The sequence below is a fragment of the Hemiscyllium ocellatum genome, chromosome 16, assembly GCF_020745735.1.
Source record: "Hemiscyllium ocellatum isolate sHemOce1 chromosome 16, sHemOce1.pat.X.cur, whole genome shotgun sequence".
In the NCBI taxonomy this organism is placed as follows: Eukaryota; Metazoa; Chordata; class Chondrichthyes; order Orectolobiformes; family Hemiscylliidae; genus Hemiscyllium; species Hemiscyllium ocellatum.
In genome coordinates, this window is record NC_083416.1 from 80,409,676 (window position 1) to 80,429,809 (window position 20,134).

Below are 20,134 nucleotides of genomic sequence, written 5' to 3' on the forward strand. Positions count from 1 at the left end.
AATGTTAAATGTGCAGTAATAAGTAGAAACTAACAATGAATTACAATTATTCTATAGTCTAATGGAGTAATTGGTGGGCAATGTTTAAACATAAATATTATGAAATGGGTGTCACAGTATTCAAAGGCAGCAGTCATAAATGGCAACCCAGTCTCCCAGAGCAGCTCAGCAATCAGGACTTGAGGACATTTTGGCTGTTTTTGAGACTGAGCTAGCCACAGGTGTGATTTGGTATGGAATTAGCACATAATGAGCTATAAATATGAGTTGTCAGAGCGCTGCAATATTTTTGTGGAGCCAGACAGGACACAATAATTACAGTATAGTGAGGGGATCAGTGAAAATCTGCATTCCAGCAGCACTGAAGTGGAACAACCATCTTTGTTAGCATATCCAGTACAATTTTGGCATTGCATAGACTACAGAGATGGTACACATGAGATAGATCTCAGTACAGGATAAAGGTAATTTCATCAAAATAAGTTTAAAAATCAGATCATCTGAGAGTTTTAAAGTCATATTTTTCTTTGCTAGAGAAGAATTTGCTGCTCCAACATAAATCATTAACCTACCCAAGCATAATGAATTCCTTTCTTGACAGCAACCTAATTCATGTGTATTACCCACAACACATGGCAGTCTTAGATCAGTATTTGTATTGTAATGATATCTGAGAAAGCAGTTAATGCTCTTAATTAACACAAATATTATTTTTAAAAGGGGGATTTCAGGGTGAAAGCTAAGAATTATCAAATGCTGCATGAAAGATCTTGAAGGAGACACTTGGAATGTAAAATAAACGGACTTCCAAGACTGGATTGTAATGTTCAATTAATATTCTCTAGTTTTACTCAAATAATCTCAGGGTGTTTGATGATCATACACATCTTGAATTGGAGTGTAAATTAATACATATGGTTGCTTAATATGTTTGAAATCTCTGTATAATGAATTTTAATGAATGCATTAATCCCTTTATTTGAAAAGAATAAAGAAACAGAAAGGGGATTTCAGCTGAATATATTGAGTATAATAACTGATCTACTTTAAAAAGTCTAACTATAAATGATCACATGAATTGCTGATAAAACAGAACTTCAAGATCTTATTAGTATAAGATATGTGTAGAAATGTTTGGTCTAGCTCCAACAACGCTCAAGAATCTCAGCAACATTCAGGACAATTCACACGGCATCCACACTATACCTTCACCCCCTTCAGCACTGGTATCTCACGGTTGCAGTGTACAGCCCCTGCAATTTGCACTGTAGCAATTCACTAAGTCACCTCTGACAACAGCTTCCAAACCTGTGATCTCTGACACCTATAAGAACTGGAGAGCATAGAAGCTCCCATATCAAATACCAGTTGAAGTAGGTCATTCATGCCGTCAAGGAGAAAGTGAGGTCTGCAGATGCTGGAGATCAGAGCTGAAAATGTGTTGCTGGAAACCTTCCAACCACAAGGTATGAATTCAGATTTCTCCAGTTTCCTCATTTCCCCTCCCCCCACCTTGTCTCAGTCGATTTCCTCGAACTCAGCACCGCCCTCCTAACCTGCAATCTTCTTCCTGACCTCTCCGCCCCCCACCCCACTCCGGCCTATCACCCTCATCTTGACCTCCTTCCACCTATCATATCTCCATCATCCCTCCCCCAAGTCCCTCCTCCCTACCTTTTATCTTTTACTCCTTTAAATAATACTTTATTATTTGGTTCTCCTGACAAAGCAGTCAATTTAACATTTTTCCACAGTGTACAGCATCTGCCATGTATTTTCCCACTCTCTCAATTTGTCTAAACCACTCTAAGGACTCTTTACATTTGATCCTCCGACCACTTACACTCCCAATTAATTTTTGTGTCATCAGCAAATTTCGAAATACTATGTTCAATACACCTGTTGGTATGTATCATAAATAGCTCAAATCCAAGTACTGATCCTTGTGGGTACCATACTTATTACTGCATTACATTCTTTATCTCTGCTCCGTTTCTTGTCTGCTAGTCAATTTATAATCCTTGCGAGTACATCACCATGTGCTTTTATTATGAGTAATAATTTCTTATGCGGGACCTTATTGAAAATTTTCTAAATAATCAATACTGAGTCTGTGACAAGTAGTAAGGAAAACGACATGGGGGTAAACTTTACCTGACCTTATTCTCACCAGTTTGCCTGCCACAGATGCATCTGCCCTGACAATATCAGTAAGAGTAAACACTGCACAGTTCTTGTGAAGACTAAGTTGTGCCTTCACATTAAGAATACCTTACGTTATGTTGTGATGTTGTGTGGCATTGTCACCATGCTGAATGGGAAAGTCTTCAAATAGATTAGCAACTGCAGAGTGGGCATTCATGAGATGCCATAGGCCATCATTAGCAGCAGAACCACAATGCAATACAATCTGCAATCTTAAGATCCAGCTTATCGTCTTGCTGTACCATTACGATCAAGCCAGGGGATCAACCATGGTTTGATGAAGAGTGCAGGAGAGCATGTCAGGGGAAGCACTAGTATCACAAAGCTGGCCCCTTTTTTTCCCCTAAAAGCTGTTCCTTTTCTCGAGGATACTGTGTCCTTGTTTTTTTTTCCCGAGGGTTTGTAAACAGCTCCCAGTTCTGATTAGACTGGTTTGGTACAGAGATTAAAGGGTATTGAGATGCCTTTTTGTTAATATGTAAACAGTTGAGACTTCAGGCCAAAGTGGTCATGTTTTAGAAGTGACCTGTATAATGAGAGGGAAGTGGTCAACTCTTGAACTGAACAGTTCAGTCCAGAACCAGTTAGGGGTTCAGCTGTGTGGAAGCAGGCTCTTTCTCTTCTTCTGCCTTTCTAACTTCAACCTGTAAGCATTTGTTCCATTTTTACTGTTTTTAAGGGGGTTTGTTTATTGGCACTATATTTTCGAAACAACATAATTAAATCTTGCTTGGATAGACCGAGTTCTGTAGGAATTCTTTATTCTGTTCTTTGTGTTTCTTTGTGTAATTTTGTGAATACATTTTTGTCTGTTTTAAAACCTGGTCGTCAACCTAGCTAACTTACTCTGGGTAATTTTCACTGTACACTTACCAAAACAAATTGCAAAGTTATGGTCTGAGCTGCCTGCTGAAGAATGTTTTGAGTGGTCTGGCCTAGTCCATAACAGTAGGCATAACTAATAATGATGTGCTTGATAAAGGTACAAAACAAGACTAGTTGCATGCCAACAGCATCAACAGCAACTGATAGACAGAGTTAAGTGATCTGCTCTAAGATCTGCAGTTTTGTCACATCCAGTCACCAATGTTGATGAACTGTTAACTGACTCACTGGAGGAGAAGGCTGCACAAATATCCCATTTTCAATGACTGGGAAGCACAGCATATCGGTGCAAATGGTAAGGTTGAAGCATTTGCACAATCTTCAGCCAGAAGTTCCAAGTAGATGATGAATCTTACCCTAATATAGAATTCTCCAGCATCACAGATACCAGCCTTTCGCCAATTTGGTTCACTTCATGTGCTATGAAGAAACATTTGGAGGCACTGAATATTGCAAAGATGTTATGGGGACTGACAACACTCTGGCAGTAGCACTGAAAACTTGTGCTCTTCAATTTATTGCACTCGTAGCCAAACTGTTCCAATACAGCTACAACATTGTCACCTACATGACAATTTAGAAAATTACTCAGATATATCGTGTACACAAAAAGCAGAACTGATCCAACTCTGCCAATTACGGCCCATCAGTCTATTCTTGATCATCAGTAAAGTGAGTAAAAAGTGAGGTCTGCAGATGCTGGAGATCGCTGCTGAAAATGTGTTGCTGGTTAAAGCACAGCAGGTCAGGCAGCATCCAAGGAACAGGAAATTCGACGTTTCGGGCACAAGCCCTTCATCAGGAATGAGGAAAGTGTGTCCAGCAGGCTAAGATAAAAGATAGGGAGGAGGGACTTGGGGGAGGGGCGATGGAGATGTGATAGGTGGAAGGAGGTCAAGGTGAGGGTGATAGGCCGGAGTGGGGTGGGGGCGGAGAGGTCAGGAAGAAAATTGCAGGTTAGGAGGGCGGTGCTGAGTTCGAGGAAATCGACTGAGACAAGGTGGGGGGAGGGGAAATGAGGAAACTGGAGAAATCTGAGTTCATCCCTTGTGGTTGGAAGGTTCCCAGGCGAAAGATGAGGCGCTCTTCCTCCAACCGTCGTGTTGTTATGTTCTGGCGATGGAGGAGTCCAAGGACCTGCATGTCCTCGGTGGAGTGGGAGGGAGAGTTAAAGTTTTGAGCCACGGGGTGGTTGGGTTGGTTGGTCCGGGCGTCCCAGAGGTGTTCCCTGAAGCATTCCGCAAGTAGGCGGCCTGTCTCCCCAATATAGAGGAGGCCACATCGGGTGTCGAATTCATGTTGCTTGTCATCTGCGTGTGTGGCTAATAAGAATAGCTGGTCGTGTTGTTTCATGGCTAGTTGGTGATCATGGATGCGGATCATTAGCTGTCTTCCTGTTTGTCCGATACAGTGATTTGTGCAGTCCTTGCATGGGATTTTGTACACTACATTGGTATTGCTCATACTGGGTATCGGGTCCTTCGTTTTGGTGAGTTGTTGTCTGAGAGTGGCTGTTGGTTTGTGTGCTGTTATGAGTCCTAGTGGTCACAGTAGTCTGGCTGTCAGTTCGGAAATGCTCTTGATGTATGGTAGTGTGGCTAGTACTTTGGCATGCGGCATGTCCTCATTTCGTTGTATTTCCCTTAGGCATCTGTTGGTGAATTGCGTGGGTATTCGTTTTTTGGCAAATACATTGTATAGGTGTTCTTCTTCCACTTTTTGCAGTTCTGGGGTACTGCAGTGTGTTGTGGCCCTTTTGAACAGTGTCTTGATGCAACTTCTTTTGTGTGCGTTGGGGTGGTTGCTTTCGTAGTTTAGGACTTGGTCTGTGTGTGTAGCTTTCCTGTATATCTTTGTGGTGAATTCTTCATTCGGTGTTCTCTGTACCATCACGAGTAGGAATGGGAGTTGGTGGTCCTTTTCTTCCTCTCTAGTGAATTAGATTCCTGTGAGTGTTGCGTTGATGATCTGGTGTGTGTTCTCTGTTTCTGTGTTTTTAATGATTACGACCCAGAGTTTGGGTTGAACTTTAGATTACTTACAGTGTGGAAACAGGCCCTTCGGCCCAACAAGTCCACACCGACCCGCCGAAGCGCAACCCACCCATACCCCTACACTACTTAACCTAACACTACGGGCAATTTAGCATGGCCAATTCACCTGACCTGCACATCTTTGGACTGTGGGAGGAAACCGGAGCACCCGGAGGAAACCCACGCAGACACTGGGAGAACGTGCAAACTCCACACAGTCAGTCGCCTGAGTCGGGAATTGAACCCGACGCTCAGGCACTGTGAGACAGCAGTGCTAATCACTGTGCCACCGTGCCGCCCATAACTTGTGGTAAGATTGTTTGTTCTAATCTTTGCATTACCACTTCTGCTATGAGTCCAGAGATGGGTGAGCCCATGGGTGTGCCGTTGATTTGTTGATATATTTGGTTGTTGAATGTGAAGTGTGTTGTGAGGCATAGGTCCAGTAGTTTGAGTATGCAGTCTTTGTTGATAGGTTCAACGTCCTGTTGTCTGTTCTGTATGTCCAGCAGTTTGGCTATTGTTTCTCTGGCCAGTATTGTTCTTTCCGTGTCTGTGAGCTGTCTGTGGGAGAGGTTTCTAACCCAGGTGTGTGTTGTGGTGTCCTCTCTGTTGTGTGTTAGTTTAGCCATTTTTTCTTTTGGTGCCTTTTTTTTGCGGTGTGGTCCCGTTCTGTCCTATGGTGATGGCCTGTTCTATGGTCTAGGTACATTCCTGATTGGTGGTTTTTAAAATTGACGATTTTTGGCGCGCAATTTCCTGTCTGTATTTGCAGGATGAAGAACACCTATACAATGTATTCGGCAAAAACGGATACCTGTGCAATTTTCATCAACAGATGCCTAAGGGAAAGACAACAGAACGAGGACATGCCACAATCCAAAGTACTAGCCACACTACAATACATCAAGAGCATTTCTGAACTGACAGCCAGACTACTGTGACCACTAGGACTCATAACAGCACACAAACCAATAGCCACTCTCAGACAACAACTCACCAGAACGAAGGACCCGATACCCAACATGAGCAATACCAATGTAGTGTACAAAATCCCATGTAAGGACTGCACAAAACACTACATCGGACAAATATGAAGACAGCTAATGATCTGCATCCATGAACACCAACTAGCCACGAAATGAGATGACCAGCCAGCCTTAGTAGCCACACATGCAGATGACAAGCAACATGAATTCGACTGGGACAACACCACTATTATAGTACAAGCCAAACAGAGAACAGCCAGGGAATTCCTAGAAGCATGGCACTCATCCACAGATTCAAACAATAAGCACATCGACCTGGACCCAATATACTGACCACTGCAGCGGACAGCTGGAACTGACAACCGGAAGTGGCAGATTCAAACCACTATAAATGCCAGAGGAAAGATCACAGAAGCGCTTCACAGGAGGCTCCTAAGCACTGAGGATGTCATCTAGACAGGGGACGCAACGTTTGCAACACAAATTCCCAGCACAAATTGTCAGATACAGACCTCCAGTCAACAACCCACAAGCCAGAGACACAGACAGAGAGAACGGTTTCAGGATGATCCAGGTAATGATTAGACACTCACAACAGACTTCACAAATACGGACAATAAATTACGCGCCAAAAATTGTTAATTTCAAAAAACTACCAATCAGGAATGGACCCGGACCATAGAACAGGCCATCACCATACGACAGAACAGGACCGCACACCGCAAAAAAAACGGCACTAAAAGAAAAAATGGCCAAATGAACACACAACAGAGAGGACACCACAACACACACCTGGGTTAGAAACCACTCCCACAGACATCTCACGGACACGGAAAGAACAATACTGGCCAAGGGACTCAATTACAACCACAGGGACACCAAGACAGCAGACTTCCTAGCAGCACTAGAATGCACACTCAGGAACAATGGACTGACAGAAGAGACACAACAAACAGTGAGACAAAGTATTGTACCTCTGATAACAAGAAAAAGACAAACACATAACCTCAACACCAAGGAGAGGGAAGCACTAAAATGACTAAGAAATGACAAGAACATAATCATACTACCAGCAGACAAAGGCAGAATGACGGTCATCCTGGACAAAGCAGACTACATCCAAAAATTGCAACAACTACTTGCAGAGACCAACACCTACCAAATGAGGGAGTTTGACCCCACCCCACAGCTCACCAATAGGATAGACAACACACTGAGGAACCTACAAAAAAAGGATAGATAACCAGGTTTGACCTACAAAGAATGAAACCTGAAAGCAACAACATCCCCAGATTCTATGGACTACCGAAAGTGCACAAACCAGACATCCCACTCAGACCCATAGTATCACTACCGGGACACCATCACACAAACAGGCTAAAGAACTACAGCAGAAAGTGAAACACCTGATCAGCGGATCCAGACACTCTATACAATCCAAACAGGAATTCTTGGACATCATCTGAAATATACACATAGACAAGGAAGAAACCATGGTCTCATTCAATATAATGGCACTGTTCACCTCTATCGACAAAACCCTAGCCAGAGAAACAATAGCCAACCTGCTGGACATACAGAACAGACAACAGGCCATTGAGCCTATCAACAAAGACCGCATACTCAAACTACTGGGCCTGTGCCTCACAACACACTTCACATTCAACAACCAAATATATGAACAAATCGATGGCACACCCATGGGTTCACTCATCTCTGGACTCATAGCAGAAACGGTAATGCAAAGATTAGAACAAACAATCTTACCGCAAATTCAACCCAAACTCTGGGTCAGATATGTGGATGACACCTTTGTAATCATTAAAAATACAGAGACAGAGAATACACACTGGATCATCAATGCCACACTCACAGGAATCCGATTCACTAGAGAGGAAGAAAAGGACAACCAGCTGCCATTGCTAGACGTGATGGTACAGAGAACACCGAATGGAGAATTCACCACAAAGGTATACAGGAAAGCCACACACACAGACCAAGTCCTAAACTACAAAAGCAATCACCCCAACACACACAAAAGGAGTTGCATCAAGACACTATTTAAAAGGGCCACAACACACTGCAGTATCCCAGAACTGCAAAAAGAGGAAGAAGAACACCTATACAATGTATTCTCCAAAAACGGATACCCGCGCAATTTCATCAACAGATGCCTAAGGGAAAGACAACGGAATGAGGACATGCCGCAAGCCAAAGGACTAGCCACACTACCATACATCAAGTGCATTTTTCTGAACTGACTGCCAGACTACTGCGACCACTAGGGTCTCATAACAGCACACAAACTAACAGCCACTCTCAGACAACAACTCACCAGGACGAAGGACCCGATACCCAGCATGAGCAAAACCCATGCAAGGACTGCACAAAACACTACATAGGACAAACAAGAAGACAGCTAACAATCCGCATCCATGAATACCAACTAGCCACGAAATGACACAACCAGCTATTCTTAGAAGCCACACATGCAGATGACAAGCAACATGAATTCGACTAAGACAACACCACTATTACAGGACAAACCAAACAGAGAACAGCCAGGGAATTCCTAGAGGCATGACACTCATCCACAGATTCAATCAATAAGTACATCGACCTGGACCGAATCTACTGACCACTGCAGCGGACAGCTGGAACTGACAACCGGAAGTGGCAGATTCAAACCATTACAAATGCTGGAGGAAAGATCACAGAAGCGCTTCACAGCAGGCTCCAAACACTGAGGATGTCACCTAGACAGGGGACGAAACATCTGCAACACAAGTTCCCAGGCGCGGCGAACAGAACCACAACAATGAGCACCCAAATCTTCTCACAAACTTTGAAGTTCAAGAGAACATCTCAATACCAGATAATGAGCAATTAGGGATTGATGATAAATACTGGCCATGTAAAAGGTGTCCCATGATTGAATAAATATATCACAAATTTGATGATCTAAACATCAAGCATAGAATTCTGAGTGCATTTTCAGTTATGATTTATACATTACATGTGATAATATATTTCCTAACCTTTCTTTCACTTCAACATTTCTAATTCTAATATTGTTCATTAAGTTAGTGTATGTGATATCAATTATGTATATGAACCTAATGTTGAAATTCAATAAAGATATAAATGAAACTGTGCTTACAATTTGTTTAACATTCATGAAACCAATAAATATCGTTACACCTCATTGATGTAGTGCACTGGAAATCAAGCCCTGCTTCTCCTGGAGGAGTGACAACAATGAAAGATTTGAAAAATCTCCAATAAATTCCCTAATTTACCCGTCTTTTAGATCCAAGTTGAAAGAAAGTATAGAACAAATTTCTTTATTTAACAAGATATACTACTTATTCCAAACAAGTAGATTCCAACCACAGGTAAACAATTATGAACTGTTGACACATAACTAATAGTTAAAATTTTACCCCCTAATGAAACTTCTCCAACATATATACAAAGAGACACAAAAGGCAAAATAGATTCAGATAGAGGGAAGACTGGGAAGGCAGTTCCATGGCTCTTTCCAAAGGGGTTGCTTAGGTGATCCTTTTGGCATGTTAGGACTTCTTTTTCCAGGTACTTTTGTGTTAGATTCCCTACAGTGTGGAAACAGGCCCTTCAGCCCAACCTGTCCACACCAACCCTCCAAAACGTAACCCACCAAGACCCATTTCCTTCACACTTACAAAGATTATGACTTCTGTTTAAAGCCAAAGACTACAGCCACTGATCAGGGAAGTAAACTGGCTTTTGACAACCTTGAAATGTTTCTTTACTGCAAGGAAATGACAACGTCTTTGTTTCTGGAATCTGATGGCTTCTGCCGAAGCATTAACATGTTTAGCTACCTGTGGGGCAATCACATAGTTGTTGGCAAACATAAGGCCTTTGTCAATGACAACTGGTCACCATTCCTCAGACCAATTAGCTATTTATTATTAGCTGAATCTCCCCCACTTGCACAAGCAGCAGTGTAAGGAATACTTACAATGAGTTTCAAGTAACTTGCTTTTAGAAAATACAGCAATTCTTTAAACAGTCCGAGATTTTTAAAATTTTTGTTTTCAATTTTCACAATCGAAAACACAGAAAAATGAAATTGATTTATTTTAACAATTTTATTCCTTTACCTTGACTCAAGTAGAAGACATTGCAAAACACTGCTGTCTTGAATCATAGTATGTCCCCGTTTATCCTTGTGTTTGCTGGCCTATGTTAGCTCCCTGTGAAAGAATGACTTGATTTTAGGTTTTATTCTTGGTCTAAAATCCCTCAATCTCTATCTATCTATGCGACTGGCCTGAGTCTGACAATTATATGATATCTGCTTTCCACTCATGCTGACCTCTTGTGCACATACAATTTTATTCACTTTACAGTTAATGCCCATGCCTTACTTAACTTTGCCCCTCTGCATTACTTTTATCCTTTCAGATTCCTGTTAAAACATTGATCATGCTTTTGATGATGTCAACTAATACTCCCTTACCTCAGTTTCATACTTCGCTGTGTAATTCTCTATGGAAAATTGTGAGCTGCTTTATTTCATTAAAGGAGGCTAAAATATATAAGTTGTTGATCTTTTTGTTGGAAATCTATGTGAAATAAGTTAAAAGGAAGTAGCTAGCAAAAAAATGCACTTTAAACTTCTTAACTGGCTTGAAAATTGAAATGTTGGGAGAAGATTTGCAAAATTTGGTGTGTCTAAAATTAAGGGTTGCAGTTAGATTAAGTGGTCTGTGACTGCAGATTTACAGTGAATTAAAATAAACTTGATTGTTCAAATGATTTTGGATTTTGTGGGATCATTTTACTCGTTAAATATTTCACAGATGTAGAATAGTAGATTTTTTAGATGGTGGGCCAATTAAAGGTTACAGGGATAATACAGAAGGTTCTGTTAAGGCAAATGGCCAAGCAATGATTGAAAGCAATGACAAGGCTGGCTTAAAGTGCTGAATAGCCTACTTGTGCTTTTATTTCTTTCATATTCTGTGTTCTTATGTAGAATTGAGAATACATTTCATAATTGCAATTTTTCATGCTATTTTTCTAGTTCCCAGTGTTTGGAAGAAAATCAGGATGAAGTTAAAAGAGAATTCAACAGAAGACACACAGCAGCAGCAGGTCAGTGATTGAATTATATGGCTGTGTAAAAACTAATATAGTACAAGAATATAACAACATTCACGTTGCTAATAAGAGCATAATTAAATGTTGCTACACTGATGATGTAGCTGCAATCTTTTTAATATTGCAACTTTTGTCTGTGTACAAATTAATTTTGTAATAGATTGACCTTTCTTCTGTTCCAACAGCCGTTCTCAATGTGCAAATTTTGCCTGAAGCAATCAGTAGATTGTAGGTAGACTGGTATCATCAAAGGGGAGTTTATCGCATTTATAATTTTTGTGAAATATTCCAATTAAAGCTGTCAAACATTTGGCGTTGTTCCCAGTTAAATCATTGTAAATTGTAATTATATCATTAGAGCTTCATCTAAATGTTATTGTTGCTTTGACACACAGTAATGACTTGACAAAACTTCAAACTCTGATTTCAAGCATTTTTGAAATCATTATTTCAGTAATAGGATCTCAACTTTTCATTATTAATGCTTCATCATTTGTAAACTTTAATTTACAAATACGATCTGTCGTATACTCAAGCCACACAGATGGGAGGATGCCAGCATTTGAAAGTAAATTCCAACCTCTAGTACAATCTCAAATATGCGAATCCAAGAATCTAATTGCAATTTTATGATTATACATAAGCTGGTCCACCTCTACTAAAGAATTACGAAAGGTTTAGTAAAAGCAGTATTTTCACAAAGAGAAAGGTCAATTAGGATATGAAACAATCAATATGAACATCTGTCAAATGCCCTTTGGCCAGGCTGCATTAAGTACAGCACTGAATGGAAAAGGACAATTGTTCTGCTTTTATTAGAGGCTTAAAATGTAAGGCTGCTTTGAAACTGCCAACTTAGTATCTATAGTACAGAAAATTCAACAATAAATTCAACAGTGTGGGAACAAGTTGGCCTCTTTCTATCCAATTTCAAAAAGTACAGGTTCCTCTGTGTATTAACATTCATAATAATTGCATTTGCCCTTCAAGATTGTTCTCATGTTAATCTATTCATCTATAAAAGGATTGGCTCACTTTGATCTGGTAAGTATATTCTGGCAACTGAGCATGGAAATTCTTAAAGTGTATTTTGTTTGTTTTCAGTTCTTTTGTGTATTAATTTAAAGCATCTATTAACCAATTTAATGTGACTGGATGAACAGATTTTGGATGAAACGTTAAACCAAGGTCCTCTCTACATGTTCTTGTAAGAGAACCTATAGCACAAGTTGAAAATGAGCAGGGGAATTGTTATGGTGTTACTCGTTTTAGTGCTTGTTAGTCTTTGTTCTTTACAAAGTACCTGCTAAATCTGCCTATGTAACAACAATGACACCATTTTACAATTAATCTATTTGCTGCGAAGACTTGTTGGCATTTATTTATAAATACTGCCAGCAGCAATTTCTTTTCACTAAGTTGATTCCATGCATTGGATTTTAATTGTGCAAGCTACAATCTCTGCAGTGAGCCAGGTCACACTCGCAAAGTTCATTTATCACCCAATATGTTATTGTCAGTCTTTACTTTTCATTAGGGAAAGCACTGTCCTCAGTTGGATACAAAGCATCAGTGTTGTCCTGACCAGCTATATGATGTAAACCATTGCATTAAAAGACAGTTTCTTTATCCTGTACCTTTCTACACTTCTGTAAAGTCCAGTCAATTTTATGGCACCCATCATGTGCAAGGGTGGAGGGGGTGAAGAAGCAGAGCTATTGTGGTAGTGCATTTAATTGTAAGGTAAACAAGCAGGTGTTTCTGCAGCTGCACAAGAGTCTCCAGGATGGTACATTTCCCCCCAGTGCCAGGGTTAGGGATGTGACTAAATGGCTGTAGGGCATTAAGAAGGGGGTGGGCAAACGAACAGAGATCATATTGCTACATATTGATATCTATGATAGTGGTAGACAAGGGAATGAAGTCTTGAAAGCATAATTTAGGGAGCTAGGAAATAGATTAAATAACAGGACCCAAAAGGTAGTAATCTCTAGATTACTTCCGGTGCTATGTGCGAGTGAGTATAGAAATATGAAATCGGTTCAGATTAATATATGGCTGGAGAAATGGTAAAGGAGGGAAAGCTTATAATTTCTGAGATAGTGAGATAGGGTGCAACCTTTAGAAGGCAGACAGGTTACACCTGAACCAGAAGAGGACAAGCATTCTTGTGGGGAAGTTTACTAATGCTGTTGGAGAGGGTTTAAACGAACTTGGTAGGGGAATGGTATCTGGAAAGAATGTTCAATAAGAAAAGATAAACAGCCAGAATTAGAAGAGGCAGCAAGTGAGTCAGGAAGACATAGATACTGTAGGCCAATTAAGGCTCTAGTTTAGTTAGGTGGTTTTTATCTTAATGTGAGGTAGGTGTCTGAAAGAACAAAGCAGATGAGTTAAGAGCACAAATTAAAGCATGAGGTGCGATGTTATTGCTGTCATTGAAATATGATTGAAGGAGGCAGGATTGACAGCTTAATGTTCCAGGATAGGTATACTTCAGGTGAGGCAGAGAGTAAGGTAAAATAAAAGGACATGTTGCAATGTTGATCATGGAATCTAATACAACAGCAAGGAGAGATGACATCTTAGAAGGCTGCTCCAATGATGCCATATAGGTAGAACTTAAAAACCGAAAAGGAGCAATCCCATTGCTGACAGCCCCATCACAATTCAAGTGAAATAGGAGACCAGATATGTAGGCAAGTTTCAAGGAAGTTTAAAAGTAAGAGGATAGTGATAGTAGAGATTTCACTTCCCCAACATTGACTGGGGTAGTATAATGTGAAAAGTTTAGAGAGAGCAGAATTCATAACATGTATCCAGGTCAGCATTTTAAGTCAGTAAGTAGGCCTGCAAGAAGTGGACAGTCCTAAACTTAATTTAAGTATTGAAACTGATCAAGTGATTGAAGTTCAATGGGGGAGACTTTTGCAGACAGTGACAATAACTTCATTGGACACAAGGTTGTTGTGGAAAAGAACAAGGATGGGCCAGAATCTAAGTTCTCAACTGGGGGAAAAACTGACTTTAAGAAGATCAGTTATGATTTGACCAAAGTGCACTGGGAGCACATATTTTCAATTAAATCTGTCTCAGAACAGTAGTACAAGGCCACATCTTCCAGGAAAAAAAAGAGTGGCAATGCCAAATCCTCTAAACAATGGATATTGAGGGATATGCAGCATTGGCTTAAGACTATAGGGAGGTTTATGGAAGATACCAACAGCTCAAAACAGCTGAAATGTTAGAGGAGTATAGAATATGTAAGAACGAACTTAAAAAGGAGAGTAGGAGAGCTAAGAGGGGATATGAAAGGATACTGGCAGGTATAATACAGAAAAATTCAAGATTATTTAGAGGTACATTAAGGGTAAAGGAATAACGAGAGAAAGATTAGGACCCATTGAGGACCCATTAATTTGTATGTGAAACCAGAGGATATAGATAGGGTTCTAAATGAATATATTGGGTCAGTGTTTACAAGTGAAGGGATGATATTTGTGGAGAAATCAGAGAGAAGATCTGTGATATAGTTAAAATAATTAGCATAGTCAAAGTGGAGGCTCTGAGTGGTCTAGCAGGCTTAAAAGTAGATAAATATCCAGGGTGGGATGAAATGTATCTCAGGATGTTGAGAGAGGCAGGGGAGGAGAAGTTCGGAAAAGTTTTCAATTCTTCTCTGGCACCTCTCCGGTGCTAAAGGACAGCCAATTTGGTACCACTATTTAGGAAGAGAATTATGGATATACCAAGAATCCATAGGCGAGTCAGTCTAATCTCGGTAGTGAGGAAACTATTAGAAGAGATTCTGAGGGAAAGAACTAACCTGTGTTTGGAGGGGACAGGGATTAATCCAGAACATTCAAAATGGTTTTGTGGAATAGAGGTCAGGTCTGAACAAATTGATTGGATTTTCTAAAGAGGTAACTGGGTATGCAGATACGGGCAATGCTTTTGATATAGTTTACTTGAACTTCAGTTCGACTTTTGAAAAGGTCTTATGGGAAATTGATAACAAGGCTAAGAGCCCATAGATTCCAAGGAAATTTGACAAATTGAATGCACAATTGACTGAGTAGAAGGAAGCAGAGGTGATGGTTGAAGAGCATTTTTCCACCTGGAAGTCTGTGTCCTGTGAGGTCTGACAGGGTCAGTGTTGGGGCGTTTACTGTGTGTGGTTCATACAAATGAATTTGATTTGAATATAGGTTGACTATTAATATTGCAGGTGACACAAAAATTGGATTGATGGTAAATAGTGAGGAAGATCACCTTTGATTACAGGAGGATATAGGTAGGTCAGTCAGATGGGCTCATCAGTGATAAATTAGATTCAATCCAGATATCTGTAAGGCTCTACACTTGTGCAACACCAACAAGACAAGGGAATAGATGTTGGACGGTGATGGTGAGAGGGAGTTTAGTATGCATGTCCACCAGCCCCTTTAGGTATCAGGTCAGGTGAATAGGTTATGAAGGTACATGAAACTCTTGCCTTTATTAGCTGAGGAACAGAGTTTAAGAGCAGGCTGGTAATGATGGTACTAGATAAAATGTTTTGGCAACAACCTTATTGTATGCAGTTCTGGAATCCACATTGTAGCAAGGATATGATAACACTGGAGGGGATGCAATAGAGATTTACTGGGATGTTTTCTGTGCTGGAGAGTTTATGAAGAGAGATTAGATAGACTGGGATTGCTGTCCATGGAACAAAGGATATTGATAGGGAACATAACAGATATCAAAAATTATGAGGCACACAAATAGGGTAGAGAGAAAGAAAATGTCCTTTAGATGCAGGTGTCAGTGAAAAAAAGTGTATAAATTTAAGGTATGGAGAAGAAGATTTAGAAGAATGCGAGGAAAAATGTTTTCATGGTGGGAATCTGAAATACTGCCTGTAAAAGTGGTAGAGGTAGAAAACGTCTTAAAGTTTTAAGAAGTTTTGAGGTGTGCACTTGCAATGTCAAGACTTACAAGGCTAAAGACCAAGTGCTGGGAAAATGCGATTAGAATAGTTAAATGGTTGTTTTTGACCAGCACAGACTTGTTGGGTCAAAGGGCCTTTTTCTGTTCTGTCAACCTCAATGACTCTGCAACTCTGATTATTTCTGATGATGTTTTCTTTAATATGCGCTGAAGAGATGAAAGGGATATTTAAATATGTTTCCAAAAAAAAGTATCAAAAAATGTTTTCTTAAATTTTGGTGATAAAATTTATTGATTTTACAGAACATTAAATTCCATTTTCAGTGTAATATGAGTTGATGGTGACGATGCCAATTCAGAACAAATGCGATTAGAAGTTGATTTGTGCATGAATTACGACTTGATTCTGAAGCAACTGGCATTCAATAAATCGAATGGGAAGACCAAATAAAATCGGTCAACTGTTTGGATTTTCTGTGAGTGCCAGTCACAGGAAGAGCAAAATCTGATCATCAGTGAGACCCTCTGAGTTGCAGAATATGTGAGAAAGGTAACTCATAATTAGCAGGCCAAAAACTTAATGATCCATCTCTACAATAAGACAGGTGAAATCTTTAAGCATTACATTAAAACAGACAGCCTGGTTTAGTTGCCAAACATTGAGAATACACTCAAGCAACATAGTACAGTAATTCATGAATGAATTCTGTTAAGAACCTCTCTAAGGGTGTTATTGTCCCAATTTGCAAAATAACCTAAGGCCTGTTTCAAATGCAATGCTTGAACATCGACACAGAAAACTTCACCAAAATGACACATACATTTAGTTCGGCATGACATGTGTATACACATATGGAAATCTTTGTTATTTGTAAAATTCCTGGAAAATAGGCATGGCACAGCCTAATATCTAGGCTCAGTAATGACATGAATATGGTTAGTATGAGCACTGAGGTACACTAATATTCTCCATTACTCCGACTAACTTGTTATCCTGTCCAAAGTCAATGACAGTTAGTTTTAAATTCTCTCAAGAGAATTTTACTATAACTTACAAAGTTATTCCACTCATTCTAAACTAATTTTCCACGTTATTGTAGAATTAGTTGTACGTTATTTAACTCTGCAGCTTGAAATGTCATTCCTTTTCAAATACAACTTCTGTCATTTTCAAACAATAAAGTCAGCTCCTGCAATTCCCCAAAATAGATGTAAATTGCCTGCTACTACAATAAAAAGATAAATATCATGACATATAATTGTATAACTATTTGATTAGTGTGTCAAATTGAAGTGGTAAACATGTTTTACTCTTAAAAATGTGTTGCTGGAAAAGCGCAGCAGGTCAGGCAGTATCAAAGGATTCTCCTTCTCCTTTGATGCTGCCTGACCTGCTGCGCTTTTCCAGCAACACACTTTTAAGCTCAGATCCCCAGCACCTGCAGTCCTCACTTTCTCCTAGATGTTTTACTCTTGCCGAGCAGATAACGATGGAATTCTTTTTTGTTGTTCTTGAGGAGGAAGAGATGCTACAATAGATGAGAATATTGCCTATTCCTGAGCGTGACCGGGATTTATTTCTAACCCAAGTTAGCATGAATGCTTCCACTCTCAATTTATTCTACAGATATCATGTGAAATTCATTTGGACACACATGTGCTTTGTTCTGAACAAATTGTCTGAGTGTGAGATGGAAAGATTTAATAAATATAAAAAATGCATTTATATATGTATATTTTTTAATGGCTTACCAGGCAAATGTAACATGACAATGAAAGGTTAAACCACTTCAGAAACAATGGAGAAATGCTAAGAACTGCATTTTTTAAGGTGCCAGGACATCAGAGATTCAGGACATATGTCTGAATCCATCTTGATACCACTCCTGTTAAAGAACATTTAATTGTTCTGCAAAAAAATCTCTCATGTGCAGGCGTCAACACGTTACACAGCTTGCATTAGCCTAAACATTATTTATTCAATATCATTTTAAATAATGTTGTGAGTGACTAATTTCATACCAGCAATACTTACAAAGCACACATTTTCATATTCAGGCAGAGTAAAGAAGCCACCTTTACTTTTTGGCTATGTCATTCCTAATTAACATTAATTTGTTCAGCATTAATCAGTTCCTGTGAGGAAAATAATATATCACAAAGAATGTCAACTATCCATTAATAATTGCACTAAATTGGCAGTCAATCTGAGAGACTGTTCAATGAGCAATGGTGGGAGAAATTGAAAGTTATCCAACTATCAGAAAGGGTCCTCTAGTGCAAGTCAGTGGTTCAAGACTGAGTGAAGGTAGTGTTGATGAAAATTTATCCTTCTGCTAGCTGAGTAAAGATGATGTTTTCTTTTTACCATTGATTGCTGAGATGAATAATAATATCCTGTTCTTCAATATTGATATTGACCATACGTTAAAGACAAATGGACATATCTCCACAAAATCATGGTTGTTAGTTTATTTGTAATTTTCACTGTTGAGCATACACTCTTCTCAAAATTGAAATAATCCTGATTATAGTTTCAAAAAGTTTTTTTTTAGTAAATTTCACAGAAATATGATTATTTTATTTGTGCCTTCCACAAGCGGAGATTGCTCAAAAGAATCTCACAGCTGTCACTTGAGGGGGATGCAGCAGTAACACAGTAGTGTCACTGGATTAGTAACCCAGAACCCGAGGTTAATGCTGTGGGAAATGGGTTTAATTCAAAGACAATCTGGACTTAAACGATAGCCTAATGGTAACCATATGATAGCTGTTAGTTGTCACGCTAATGTTATTTTGAGTAGGAAATGTTCTGTCCTTACTTGATTTGATCAATATGTGACTCCAAACCCAGCAATCTGGTTGACTCTTATTTACCCTCTGAGATGGCCAGCGAGCCATTCACTTGTATCAAACCAGTACAAAGTCTTATTTATCAACAACTGTGGACATGTGCCAAAATTGGACAAATTGTCTCAGGCTAGTCAAGCAACAGCCAAGCATGGTCATACTCAGAATCATACTTTACAGATAAAGTACTTCCACTTACTTGGATGAATGTGGCCTTAAAAGCCCTGAAGAAGCATGACATGATCCAGGACAAAGATGCCCTTTGATAAGCGTCAAATTCACCACCTTCAGCATTGATGTGCAATTTGCACCATCTACCAAATCTGCGACATCTAAGAATGATAGGGGCAGCAGGTGCATGGGAAAACCAGCAACTGCAAGTTCTACTCAATTCACATGTCATCCCAACTTGGAATGATATCACTATTCCTTCACTATCACTGGGTCAAAATGCTGGAACGTCCTTCATGACAAGTGCATTTTCCTTCTCTTCTCCCCCCCCCCCCCCTGCCATGACTGCAGCAGTTCAAAACAACAGTTCAGTGCCACCATTATTGGGGCAATTACAGATGGGTAACAACTACTGACCCAGTCAATTGTGTTCGCATCACCTGCCCAAATGAAAAAATTACATAGTATTTTGAAACAGAGATCAGTGTCAATCCAGAGCTGAGGAGAGGTGGATGGCATGAGGGGTAATTAATTTAATTTGAAAGCCTCAACAGCAAGTTACTTTCAGACCCTCCTGATTTTAATGGCAGATTCTGATTGCCATTTTTCATCTCCACTTTGTTTCAACCAACTGAATCGAGAGGCTTCTCTAACTGACATAGCAGACAGATGTTTTGCAACAGGCCTCAGACAGGGAAAGAAGATTAAGATGGAAGAGAGGAATCAGGGAGGCTAGAGGGAGGAAGATCAGGATACTGAACTGAAAGGTGGAAGATGAACAGAGTCCGCAGGCAACACTGCAAAGACTAAATGACAATGATCAGAGAGTTCAGAAAACACCAGGGAAAATGAAGCTGAAAAGATGATGGGGAAAAATGGTTGGAATTTGCAGACAACATCAGTGAAGCTCAAGTAGGG

At 39.8% G+C, this 20,134-nt stretch overlaps 1 protein-coding gene across 1 annotated transcript in view; it reads left to right on the forward strand.

Moving 5' to 3' along the window:
- LOC132823111 (uncharacterized) overlaps positions 1-20,134 on the forward strand; it is a 225,643-nt gene that overhangs the window by 80,219 nt on the left and 125,290 nt on the right. The window contains exon 9 of the mRNA XM_060836651.1: positions 11,187-11,257. Coding sequence (XP_060692634.1) covers positions 11,187-11,257 — 71 coding nt within the window. The remainder of the gene's footprint in view (positions 1-11,186; positions 11,258-20,134) is intronic.